Below are 13,869 nucleotides of genomic sequence, written 5' to 3'. Positions count from 1 at the left end.
ACAAGAAGTAGGAAAGTACAAGGACCTCTTCAAATTTTAGTGACGAGTCAAGTGAGGTACTCTCTTAACCACTAGTTGGTTCCTTCTTTTTTTAACTTATATATTCCAAAGATATTTAGTAACTTACTAAAACTATATATGAATTATTTGTCCACACAATCAGCACCTTAATTTTACTACTGTTAATATCAAAACATTGCAAGCAAATATTTTTATTTTTATTTAATTTAGTCCACAAAGAGATTAGAGATTAGAAACTATAGAAAAGGGAAATAATTTAATGCAGGCATTGGAGCGTCAAGGACTTAACAGGCGTTAGTTCCTCAAAGCATAGTAATTGGTAATAAACACGAGCTTATTTGGAACATAAATTGTATAAGGATAAGGATATCTTAGTCCCATTTCTGGCTTGTCGTTAGCCTCGTTGGAGGCATTTGTCCACTGGAAAAATATAGCATGTATTGTATGTGGTTGAGTTTTCATGGAGCCATAACCTTTTATTGAACAGGACGGAGTGATAGGCTTCTGCAGTTTATGATTCACCAAGGTCTGCCATTCCTCGTCTGATCTTCTCTTCTTAATGAATAATTTTTTTTTCTCTCGAATTTATGCAGCCGTTCTTCTATGGAGTTCATTTAGTTAAAATTAGACAAGGTTGTTACTTCCGCTTGATCAACACGAAGAAGATTCAGCATGCAGATTATTTTGCTCTTGACTCTTTAGACCGCTGGTCTCGCGAACCTTATTAAAATTCCTTCGTTCCACAACTTAAGTGAATTGAATTTGTCAGGAGCCAATTTTAATTTGTAGAGCTCAATGTAGTCGGCACGTTTAAGTGACAAACGTTCTACACTCAGTGTATTCATAATTGTACCATTTCGGTGATGCGGTTGATGATATTCTGATTTTATCTTATATAAATATATTGCCGGGACCATTTAAGACATCTACTTTCACTTGCAGAACGTTTTTTCTGTGCTTTGGTTCATTTTTTCAGCATCTTCATATATTTGGGTTTAGTCTGGTAACAAGTTAAAGCCATTATACCTGCTCAACTAGGTAGTAGTTATATATCATAAGAACAAATGCTTTTCACAATGTATCCAAATGTGAATCATGGTCTTCTAGGTGTACGTGTGCTTTGCTTGCATCTAGTGTCCAGGATTTCTTTTTGCCTGTTGAACAATGTAAGATGAGAATCGTCTGTCTCTGGCCTATTGAACAATGCATTATGAATATCACCCATCTCCATGCACGCAAACTGCAAACATGTGCCTAGTACTCCATATGGGCTTCCACAAGAGGTGGTCTCATAAGAGGAATTGGTGTCTTGGCTTGGTGGGGACCAAAGACACTTATATGTAGGTGTGTGTTTATGGTTGCCTAATCAATGTTTTATCCAGTTTTCGCTATCATCTTTCTTCTTTTTTCATATTGAGCAACATGATACATGTTGACGCAGTTGTTAGAGCTCAAATACGGATTATGTCCTTGGTTGTTTACTAGACGATAAGGGTAATCAAATGTATCAGCTAGTTTAGACCAACCGGGTTTACTGTCATCAAGTGTTTGGGGAAATTGGTTATCTATGATAATTCATGCAAATGGAAATATGTGGACGGCAATGACCTGGTGCACAGGAGGGATTATTGTACATGGCAGGGAATCAGAAAATTAGTCACGTGTATTATCTGAAGCTTCAATTAGTTTCCTAGTTTTGAAAATTTCCTGAAGTTTAAATGTTAATGAGACTTGAGCTATGAGCCTCTTAGTCTTACGCCCTGCTTTAAATTGCCCGCACCTGCTTTTTGCTTGGACAGGAGATTAGATACTACACATTTCGATTTATGACAAATGCTTCAGGCAGCAAGAGAGTTCATACCTTGTAGATCCTACTAAAGACTAGTATTTACTATTATTTTATTGGTGAAGCGACATATGTGGAGGGTTACAATGAAGAGATAAATGTGGAGAGTTTTATGGAGAATAGTTGTTGTGAAGGGATAGATGTGTAGAGTTTTGATGAAGCAAAACCAGAGTAAATTGTAGATATGAAATGCCAAATGTGAAGAATTGAGATGTAAAGCAATATCCGTTGGTTTTGATTGCTATGTATAGAAATTCAATTTTATTGTTTGTTCATGATTCAGATGCAATAGCTTTGTGTTCTACTGCTTAACCTATTTTTTATTTCTGCATGCACACTCTTTATTCTAATATCTGGAAGGAACACTCAAACTCAATGATGTTAACATTGATAAACTTGAAATAACAGCTTGTAAAATGTGCATATTAGAACCAGCGATTTGAGTATTTGGGGAAATTACTTCAAGGTTTCCATTCAATTGGCTGCCATATTTCTTCCTTGAACTGATGAATATAATCAATTTCTTAAATAGATTCTTTAAGTTCCAGTCAGTGTTGAACCCTCAGTTACTCATGGCTATCAGGATTTTTGAGTTTCCATCCACAATTGATTTATACACTACGTTATTGAAAGCCAATCTCATCCTGAACACTAGACCTTTTCCTTCTGCTACAATGTTTTTGTATTTCTAGTGATGAAGGTTCAAACACTAGGAATTCACCTGAGTGATTCTGCAGCATACACCCTGCTCCTAGGTACTTGGATTCCCATTATAAGCTCCATCAAAATTTATCTTTAGCCTCACCCATCAGAGGAGCATTCCCTCCGATGCCTTTCTTGGGTTCTTACATTTCATTGAGGTCAAATCTACTTAACTCATAACTGCTTTATTAAAATTTAATACTATATTATCATATTTCATTTTTTTAAATAATGTAGAGTTAGAATTTCTTTAGGATCATAAGCACTAACAAACCTCCTTGGTATAAAATTATACTTTGATACACAATTGTTCCTTAATTTTGTAAACTTAATCTTGACTCTCTTTAAGAGGTTTGTAAAGATATATGCTGTTTGAACATCAATTGGACCATACAATGGCAGATGGTTCCTTCTCATGTTTTATAATGAATAGCATGTCCGCTTCCTCTATGCATTCTTGAATCAGTTAAAGGCTAAAGCTAATGTATGTACCTGTTTTAATGCATTTTACATATTTATTGGCCTGCCAGGTATACATGTATTCAGGTGTAGGTCACTGCAAGTGAGACATCAATTTGGTGTATGGGAGCCTCTTATGCAAGCATCTCACATATAATGAAATAGCATGTTGACTTCCTCTGTGCGTTCTTGAATCAGTTGAAGGCTAGAGCTTAAGTTTGCAAATGTTTTAATGCATTTTACATATTTATTGGCCTGCCATGTATGCTTGTATTCAGGTGTATGTTACTGTGTGTATATATAGTGCTGAAACTTGAAAGATGTTATATATTCTACTGTATTTACTATTTTTCCAATCATTTACACAGGCATGGTCTCAGCGGTGAAGTCTCTGTAGGTTCCAAGCTAGACCTCAGTTACTTTAAGGAGTCACATAATCATGGTATCTGCAATTATTTGTCCCATTGGGTCTATCCAGTACATGCCAGGAAGGGTTGTTAACACAAGGACCAGGAAGTATTCAAAAAGAACATTATCTTCCCAAAATTCTATAGGTTCTGCAATAGCAAATAAGTCACTACCTTTCAGATCATTTTCAAATAAATTCACTTTTTATCAGAGAGAGAGATATTCCAACAGAAGACACGGTTCACTATTACACAGAATTTCAGCATCAGTTGGGAATGAAGTGACACTTGAGGAACCAAATATTGATGCTCCTGGACAAAGTGGAGATTTAGATAAGCCATCAGAAGGCGATAAAGCATATGAGTCTGGCTCATTATCAGAAACTGAATCACTTGCTGGTGAGGATCCTTCAAGTTCAGGACAGTCAGTACCCACTAGAAATATTAGCAGGAATGGGAATCCAAGAGTGCCAAATGAAGATTTAGTTCCTGGCGCAACTTTTACAGGGATAGTGAGAAGAATACAGTCATTTGGCGCTTTTGTTGATTTTGGAGCACGCGTGGACGGACTAGTACATGTATCCAGGCTTAGTGATAGCTTTGTTAGAGACCCAAATGATGTTGTTTCAGTTGGGCAAGAGGTGACTGTTAGGATAGTAGAAGTGAATCTAGAAAGAGGACGTATTTCTCTTACAATGAGTAGTAAGGACAGGGCAAGACAAGTGCCATCTATAAAAAGCAGCGTTACACCTGCCCAAAGTGGAAAAGTTGCTGGACAAATCAGCAATGAGAAGAGAGAGGCGACTCAAAAGAGGTCTAAATTGAAGCAAGGACAAATTGTAAATGGGAAGGTCAAGAATATAATAGACTCTGGAATATTTATAAGATTTAATAGTGGTGAAGAAGGGTTTCTTCGTTCAGATGAGGCATTTGAGAATTATTCTGGAAAAATGGATTTACAAGTTGGACAAAATGTTACTGTTACAGTATTGCGTATTGAGAATGGAAAGGTGGATTTGACAATGAAAAATGACGAAGGTGAGGAAAGTTTTAAAATTCTGCTTCATAAAGGCTCAGGTAAAGTTGCTTCAAATCCTTTTGAGTTGTTCTTTCGCAAAGATCCTGTTATTTCTTCTCTTTTAAAAGAAAAGGAGAAACTGCAGGAAAATGAGAGGCTAGTAGAATCTCAGGCAGAGGCAGCAGCCACAATTCTTGAGGAGCATGAAGGTGAAAAAGTGGGTATTGAAGGGTCTGGGGAAGAAGCTGCATTAACTGAGGAAGTTGATAACAAAATTTCTGTAGAGGACATCATTCCAATACCAGAAAGCATTAGGAAAGATAAAGAATCAGAAACACTTGAAACAAATGATAAAACAAATTCCATTGAGAACTTTTCTGTGTTATCGACTGAGCAAGTAATTTCTACTGAATATCCCACAGATGAGGTAGCTGACATCCAAGCTAAAGAAGTGAATGCTGTGAAGCATATTTCAGACCACAAAAAAGATGTGTTGGCAAATGATCCTGTAGGAGTAAATGAACCTATACCAGATGTGGAAAATTCCAGGTCCACTTCAGAAGCCAGCCCAAGTGACATCTCTTCTAATCATGAGGGAAGTACGATTTCTAGCTCAGATCATGCAGTCTCTGATGCATATTCATCAGGAAAAACTATTAATGTGCCTAGTGGTGAAAGCCCTCGGCCAGTCGCTAAGACAGGTATACATAATGTCAACTTTCTTTTTGTTGTTTCTCACAAATGAAGTCTTATTGGAATTATCTGAACTTTTTATTTATAATGTTTTCTGCTTCTATGAATTTTTAAGATATGTTTATTCTTGCTTGTCACATTAATTTACAGGCAGATGACTTAATATTGGATATCCTTGTTGAGATGGGAAAACCAATTTCTTTTGACTTGGGAAACGATAGAATTTGATTTTGATCATCTGTCATTTATTCAGAATTTCCTTAGAATTTTGAGTTTAGGATTCATCAAATTTTATTGTTTCTCTTAGAAAATTAGATTCCATAAATTTTATGCATTCTCGGACATCTCCAAAGGGAGATCTTCCCCATAATGAGAAGCGCCTAGGCATGAAACTGCTACAATAGTATAATGATCACAGTTGGGTTTCCACCCAACACTCTACATTATTCTTTTTTATGTTTCATAAATCTTGATTTCCATGATCAAAAGTTGCAGAGTCAGTGTCCCATTTGTCTCAAGTAAACACTAAAACAACAATATAGCAATAATTCTTTTTAGTCAGCAAGACTTAGTATTAGAACACAGCTTGAATCTCCATATTCTACCACATCTTAGAGGAAATGCACTCGCCAGTTCTTTATAGTTTGGAAAGTAAAAAATATAAATGTACATGTTGGTTTAATCGAGGAAACAGCACTTGAAAAATCCAGCATGTTACAATAGCAAGAAACAGCATCAAAAGAACTCAGCAGTGAAAAATAATTAATACGGAAACAACAGCAAACCATGGTCTTCATGATCCAGAAATATATGAACTGATATGTTTGCTCACTTGTTAGATCCTCATTGGATGTTTACTTTAGCTCTCATTCTATGAAATGATTTACACAACAAAGTTATTCTTTTTTCTCAGTAAGTTTCTGCAGGATTTTATCCAGCCTTCCAACTACCACTCCTAGCTCTGTTCTGAGACAGGCCAATGTACTGAAAGCAGTGAAGAGTGTTTGAAACTTTTTATTCAAATATCCTCTAGGAATTTCATTTTGCATTGCTTTCCAACAGTACACTGATCCTTACTAAGTCCTTAGACTCTAGTAGAGATAACTTTTTTAGTTAAACTTCCATAGAAATATCATTAGAAAGTGTTCATTTCCAAACAAACCTCATAAATCGTTAGGAGTAGGTCCACTATTACTCTTGCGTATTCTAAAATCTAGTGTAACTCGATTGTTCATAGACGTTTAACAACTTATTATCTACATGAATCTTGGAGTGAGCAAAGTGGGACACCCATGTGAGAGTGAGGATGTGTGTAATTGTTTTATTGTTTTCTAGGGACAGAAATATTGTTTTAACGATGTAATGTCCCCATTTTAGCAGTTGACCAAGTGCGTGCGCGTTAGCCTTGTTCTACATGGTCCCGAGGGCTAACGAAGGGTTTAATGGGATCTTGGAGTGTTTTGGCCTAGTCATTTCCAGTTTGGGCCAAAACGAAGTTGATTTACTCAGTTTCAGGCATACTTACTATTTTTAGTAAGTCGGCAGGACACAGTGCAGGTCAATTTTGGAGATTGGATTCGATACTCCTCGGTGAGAGCTTTCCGATGAGCTATCACTCGCATTATTCGGAGTCCGATTGTTAATACATTTTAATGCCTGAAGTTTTATTAAAGTAACGTCTAATTTAATTGTAAAATATTAAAGTGTTACTTTAATATTTATTTTATGGTGATGTGTACCCAAGGGAGACATAAGGGGTATTTTAATATATGTTTTATATTACACATCTTTTATCCCACATTGCCCATATGAGTTGAGGGGACCCGTGGGAATAGAATAAAAGGAAGCATTTGTGGCTTCATTAGACAGGTTGAATATGAGAAGAAATTGGTGTGTGAGTTGCAGCTTTGTTCTTGGCATTTGAGGACGTCTATCCTCTCTTGTAACATTCTAGACGTCATTCCCTTGGGGTTTGGCCTTTGGAATTCTTTCTTATTGGCTTTAGTATCAGGCAGTTTAGTTGCATTTCCGGCTACAGGCAGATTTGATATTTTGCTCATATCTTCTTCACTACTTGTCCGACGCTTATGCCGCTTGGAGGGAATGGTATTATGAAGGTAGTGGACTGATTGGAGGACAAAGTATTGTAGCAGCAAGTTCGTAAGCATGGGCTGGAGTATTATGACAATATTTCTGAAGTAATTAGTGAGTTGATAAATCTGCCATGTATTTGGTTTTATGAATTCTGAAAATAACATTTTATTAGCAGCAGTTCATTTCCACTTTGCATATTGTTGTAGTTTCTCTCTTGTTTATGTTGTATGATACCAATTCCATGCACGAAACACAACAAACAAATAAACGTTTGATTTCCAGAGTTATAAGGGGTTTTAAGAGGTTGCATGCAAACTGTTTGACAAAATTCATTTCAGCAAATTGGTTTAGTTTTATGGGACATCCAGGGGTGTCCATTACAGTGGTATCAGAGCTATAAGTCCTGCCATCCTGTGGAGGTCTTATAGGGAATTTGGAACAGCCGGATAGAGGGAAAAAGTAAGTAAAAAAAAACACAGGCTAAGCATTTATGTTTGAGCATGCGATAGGGGTCTTATAATTTCCGCGATACCAGAGCAAGACAAAATAGGATTTCAGACTTGCAAAGCAAACAGTCTAGTACATCCGTGCAGGGGGACATTAAATTCAACCATACAGACACAGAGGAGATATTCTGTGATCAGGACAATAATATGGGTGATCGAGATGACAGGAATACAGGATTAGGCGGAGGCAGAAATGCTGGTCCAGATCAAGGGGAGGTACTGTTCCGACAGTTACTGGATACATTAGAGCAGGGGCAGCGTATGCAGCAGGAGCAGAATAGGCGAATGGACATAATGTTGCAGCTCATGGCTTGACAGATGGGTGTCAATATTAATCCAGGTGATGCTAACATCAGAAACAATAACAACGAGGGAAACAATAACAACGGGGGAAACAATAACCATGAAGGCCAAGGCAACAACAATGGTCCTGAGAATAACATTAATGGTAATAATGGACACGGCAACAATGGGAATGAGGCTGATAACTTTAGACACGTTGCACGCCCAGCACGGACTGTGAGCTCGAGACCTCTTCTACCCACTTTTCCACCCAGAGATCCGGTTCATCCAGTAAACGAACCGCAGATTACCGAGTTACAGGATCAGTTCAGGAGGGACTGGGAGGCTAGTGGACCAGAGTTTCAGGCAGATATTTCTCTTAGAGATTATATGGACTTGAGGATGAGACACATGCCTAAAGCAGGAGGGAGGAATCAAAACTTTGAGCTGAGGAAGAAAGTTGGAAAACTTTCTTTACCTTATTATGATGCTTCAGGGAAGATGACTGCACGAGCTTGGGTGCAGAAGGTAGATACATACTTGCAGCTTAATCCTATGCCTGAGGAGGAGGCTATCAAGTATGCGGCTATGCACTTGGATGGCGTTGCACATGAATGGTGGCATCATGGCATGGTGACTTTGGGGCATAATCAGATTACATCCTATGAGGAATTCACCGAAACATTGATTGGGAGATTTGACACTAAGGATCCCGAGTTACATTTCAAGGAGCTAGCACAGTTAAAACAGTCAGGTTTTGTGGATGCTTACATTGCCGAGTTTCAGCGCTTGTCTGTACTTGTTACTGATATCTCTCCTAGGAGATTGGTGGTGTTATTTTGTGATGGTCTTGCTGATCCATTACGAGGTTGGGTGAAGGGACATGATCCACTCACGTTAGCTGAAGCAACTAAAAAGGCACGAGATTTAGCCCCTTCGGTATACAAAGGAAAAAACCATTCAACAGATTCTTCCTACCGCAAGGACAAAGACAAAAAATCATTTCAGAAAGAGTATAGCAAACCCAAAGAAGGATCAAAAGGACTAGACAATGAAACCTTGAATGAACTTCGAAAGAAGAAGCTGTGCTTCCATTGTAGAGAGCCTTGGGACTTATCTCATAAATGCTCTCTCAAGGCTAAGGCAAATCAAATGGAGTATTTTTCAGTAGAAGAGTCAGAGTCAGAAGGGGAGGATCAGCACTCCGATTCAGATGAGGGTAACACTATAGAGGAGAGCAACATTCCTAAGGATGATAGATCGTTGGCACGCTTGACAGGGGCCCAAAAGGCAATCACATTTAAGGTCAGGGGTACTATCCAAGGGCAGAAAGTGATATCTCTTATTGACACTGGGGCTACACATAACTTCATAGATGCACAGTTGGTAGCCAGGAGAGGGTTACAGACAGAGGAGCATGATGGGTTTAGAGTCATGGTGGCTAACGGTGATAAGTTATTATGCACTCGGAAGATATCTAATCTTTGCATCAGGTTTGGAGATGGCTACGAGTTGGAAGATGAGTTCTATGTTGTGGACATGGGAGATTATGATGTCATCCTCGGCATGACATGGATGGCTTCACTAGTTGAGTTCACACTCAATCTAGCGAAATTGGAGATGAGATTCCAGCATGAGGGGAGAACTGTGGTACTTAGAGGGCTTTCAGATGGAGGTTGCAAAATAGTGTCCTTGAGGAGAATGCAGAGACTTTTTCGTCATGATGACATAGAGTGGGCAGCAGAGTGCCACATTATGCTAACTTCACCAGAGCCACAAGAAAAGAGTCATCCACTAGATGTTCAGAAGATACTTGATAGACACGCTAAAGTATTTAGCGATATTCCTCATGGGGTTCCTCCTGACAGAGGGATGGAACATGTTATTGAGCTCGAGGAGGGAGCCAAACCAATTATGATTACTCCCTATCGTCATCCTAAGAAACACAAGGATGAGATAGAGAAGGCGATTAAGGATTTGTTGGAGATGGGGCATATCAGGCCTAGTAAGAGCCCTTTTGCTTCAGCAGTAGTATTGGTAAAGAAGAAGGATGGGACAATGCGCATGTGCATCGATTACAGGGCATTGAATAAGAAAACAATTAAAAACAGGTATCCCATTCCTAGGATTGATGAGTTGCATGGGGCATGCTTCTTCACCAAAATTGATTTGCGATCCGGATACCATCAGATCAGGATGAGAGCAAAGGACATTGAGAAAACAGCCTTCCGATGTCACTATGGCCACTTTGAGTTCATGGTTATGCCATTTGGTCTAACCAATGCACCTGCTACATTTCAAAGTTGTATGAACCAGGTATTCAGGAAGCAGCTGAGGAGATTTGTCTTGATCTTCTTTGATGACATCTTGGTCTTCAGTAAGACCTGGGAGGAGCACTTACATCATCTGGAGGAGGTGTTATCTATTCTGGAGAGAGAGTCATTGTATGCCAAGGAATCTAAATGTGAGTTTGGCATGACTGAGCTCCTTTACCTGGGGCATATCATTAGTGCAGATGGCGTTCGGGTTGATCCCGAAAAGATTAGAGCTATTGTAGAGTGGCCTACTCCCACAAACCTTACACAGCTTAAGGGATTCTTTGGTTTATGTGGTTTTTATAGAAGTTTTGTTAAGGGTTTCTCATAGATTGCTACACCCTTGACAGATCTTACCAGGAAAGGAGCCTTTGTGTGGACAGGGGCAGCACAGAGGTGTTTTGAGCATTTCAAGCAGGTAATGTCTTCATGTCCAGTTCTAGCTCTACCGGATTTCACAAAGCCTTTTGAGCTTCATTGTGATGCATCAGGTGATGGGATTGGAGCAGTATTGATGCAGGAGAAGCATCCCATTGCATTCGAGAGTAGGAAGCTCCGAGGAGTTGAGAAAAGTTATTCTGTCTATGACCGGGAGATGTTGGCCATAATGCATGCATTGGCCAAATTTCGATCATATTTGGTAGGTGGACGTTTTGTGATCAAGACTGATCACAACAGTATTAAATACTTCATGAGCCAGCGTGATCTTAATGACCGGCAACAAAAATGGGTAACTAAATTGCAGGCTTATGACTTTGACATAGAGTTTGTCAAAGGTAAGAAAAATGTGGTGGCTGATGCCTTATCTCGGAGACCTCACTTATGTGCTCTGGCAGAGATTTCAGGAGATTGGAGAGATCGGATTATAACAGAGTATGTCGGAGATGCTTGGGCTTTTGGATTGATTTCAGGTACCATACAGGATGATCGCTATGAGGTGATAGATGGATTGATCAGAGTTCAGGACAGGGTTTATTTGATTCCGTCATCACATTTGAGAGAGGCGATATTGAAGGCATTTCATGATGCACCCACAGCAGGACATCCGGGGGTCTTCAAGACCTATAGGCAGATCCGAGAGCGATTTTCATGGAAAGGGCTCAAGGATGATGTTCAGAGGTATGTCAGGGAGTGTATGGTTTGTCAACAGAATAAGGGAGAACACACATTTCCTGCAGGTTTATTACAGCCCTTGCCCATTCCTGATAGGAAATGGGAAAGTATTTCGATGGACTTCATCACTGGTTTACCACGAGTGCAGGGAAGGGATTGCATCTATGTGGTGGTGGACCGCTTGACGAAGTTTGCTCACTTCTTTGCTATTCCGTCCACTTACACAGCAGCACAGGTGGCAGATCTTTTCTTTAAAGAGATATTCAGGTTACATGGGCTGCCCAGATTCATTGTCAGCGACCGGGATAGTAAGTTTATGAGTGTTTTTTGGCAAGAGTTGTTTAGGTTGTGTGGTACAGATCTTACACCTAGCACTAGTTATCATCCGCAAACAGAGATTGTGAATAAATGGGCGGAAGGATATTTGAGGAACTATGTAACTACACAACAAAAGGCTTGGATCAGATGGTTGCATATGGGAGAGTATTGTTATAACACCACTTATCATATGTCCATCAAGATGACTCCTTTCATGGCACTCTATGGTTATGAAGCACCTAGCTTCATGGATTTAGTTTTGGGGGACAGTAGAGTGCCCAAAGCCAAAAACTTATTGCAGGATAGTCAGGACATCCTGAAAGTGCTCAAAGAGAATATACAACAGGCCCAGAATCAACAGAAATTGTATGCTGATCAGCACCGAATAGAGCGTAGCTTCGAGGTAGGGGATATGGTTTACTTGAGGCTACAACCATATAGACAGTCATCGCTCAAGAAGAGCGGAGCTGAAAAGTTGAAACCTAGATTTTATGGTCCCTACAGGGTGATTCGCAAAGTGGGCAAAGTCGCCTATGAGCTTGAGCTTCCAGAGGGCAATCGAGTGCACAATGTGTTTCATGTGTCTAGGCTTAAGAAAGCCATTGGTCAGAGTGTAGTGCCTTCTGCAGATTTACCCCCTTTGGATGAGGAGGGGAAGCTTGTGTTAGTACCTGAGGCTATTGTGGATACCAGAGAGAGGAAGCTTAGAACCAGGATAGTGAAGGAGTATTTGGTCAAATGGAAAGACCTGCCGGAGGAAGATTTTACATGGGAGAGTGAGCAGGTTATTCAGCAGGCTGGACTGAGATTGCTTGAGGACAAGCAATTTCAAGGGTGGCGGACTGTAATGTCCCCATTTTAGCAGTTGACCAAGTGTGTGTGCGTTAGCCTTGTTCTACATGGTCCCGAGGGCTAACGAAGGGTTTAATGGGATCTTGGAGTGTTTTGGCCTAGTCATTTCCAGTTTGGGCCAAAACGAAGTTGATTTACTCAGTTTCAGGCATACTTACTATTTTTAGTAAGTCGGCAGAACACAGTGCAGGTCAATTTTGGAGATTGGATTCAATACTCCTCGGTGAGAGCTTTCCGATGAGCTATCACTCGCATTATTCGGAGTCCGATTGTTAATACATTTTAATGCCTGAAGTTTTATTAAAGTAACGTCTAATTTAATTGTAAAATATTAAAGTGTTACTTTAATATTTATTTTATGGTGATGTGTACCCAAGGGAGACATAAGGGGTATTTTAATATATGTTTTATATTACACATCTTTTATCCCACATTGCCCATATGAGTTGAGGGGACCCGTGGGAATAGAATAAAAGGAAGCATTTGTGGCTTCATTAGACAGGTTGAATATGAGAAGAAATTGGTGTGTGAGTTGCAGCTTTGTTCTTGGCATTTGAGGACGTCTATCCTCTCTTGTAACATTCTAGACGTCATTCCCTTGGGGTTTGGCCTTTGGAATTCTTTCTTATTGGCTTTAGTATCAGGCAGTTTAGTTGCATTTCCGGCTACAGGCAGATTTGATATTTTGCTCATATCTTCTTCACTACTTGTCCGACGCTTATGCCGCTTGGAGGGAATGGTATTATGAAGGTAGTGGACTGATTGGAGGACAAAGTATTGTAGCAGCAAGTTCGTGAGCATGGGCTGGAGTATTATGACAATATTGCTGAAGTAATTAGTGAGTTGATAAATCTGCCATGTATTTGGTTTTATGAATTCTGAAAATAACATTTTATTAGCAACAGTTCATTTCCACTTTGCATATTGTTGTAGTTTCTCTCTTGTTTATGTTGTATGATACCAATTCCATGCACGAAACACAACAAACAAATAAATGTTTGATTTCCAGAGTTATAAGGGGTTTTAAGAGGTTGCATGCAAACTGTTTGACAAAATTCATTTCAGCAAATTGGTTTAGTTTTATGGGACATCCAGGGGTGTCCATTACAAACGAGGCATTGATGAGGAGATTACATGGAGGAATTGTAAGAGAATTCCCATTATTAGTGGACGCAAGGTGTAATTAGTGATCCGCGGAGAAGTGCTTGGGAGTTATACTTGACAACTATGATGATGGTTTCCA

General features: G+C 39.4%; 1 protein-coding gene across 3 annotated transcripts in view; it reads left to right on the top strand.

Annotated features, from left to right (window-relative positions):
- The first annotated feature begins 386 nt into the window (after nucleotides 1-386).
- EMB2726 (elongation factor Ts family protein) overlaps nucleotides 387-13,869 on the top strand; it is a 134,483-nt gene continuing 121,000 nt past the window's right edge. Inside the window, exons 1-3 of one of the 3 annotated variants that reach the window (XM_089787096.1) lie at nucleotides 387-547; nucleotides 3,100-3,209; nucleotides 3,397-5,154. In XM_089787096.1, the coding sequence (XP_089643222.1) occupies nucleotides 3,468-5,154 (1,687 nt within the window). In that variant the 5' untranslated portion in view covers nucleotides 387-547; nucleotides 3,100-3,209; nucleotides 3,397-3,467. The remainder of the gene's footprint in view (nucleotides 548-3,099; nucleotides 3,210-3,396; nucleotides 5,155-13,869) is intronic. The other 2 variants (XM_089787097.1, XM_089787095.1) reach the window with 2 other exon arrangements.

The sequence above is a fragment of the Cupressus sempervirens genome, chromosome 6 (assembly GCF_028749045.1).
Source record: "Cupressus sempervirens isolate cs-2001-9-10 chromosome 6, ASM2874904v1, whole genome shotgun sequence".
In the NCBI taxonomy this organism is placed as follows: domain Eukaryota; kingdom Viridiplantae; phylum Streptophyta; class Pinopsida; order Cupressales; family Cupressaceae; genus Cupressus; species Cupressus sempervirens.
Note: the sequence above shows the minus strand (reverse complement) of the source record. Positions and strands in the feature narration are given on the sequence as shown.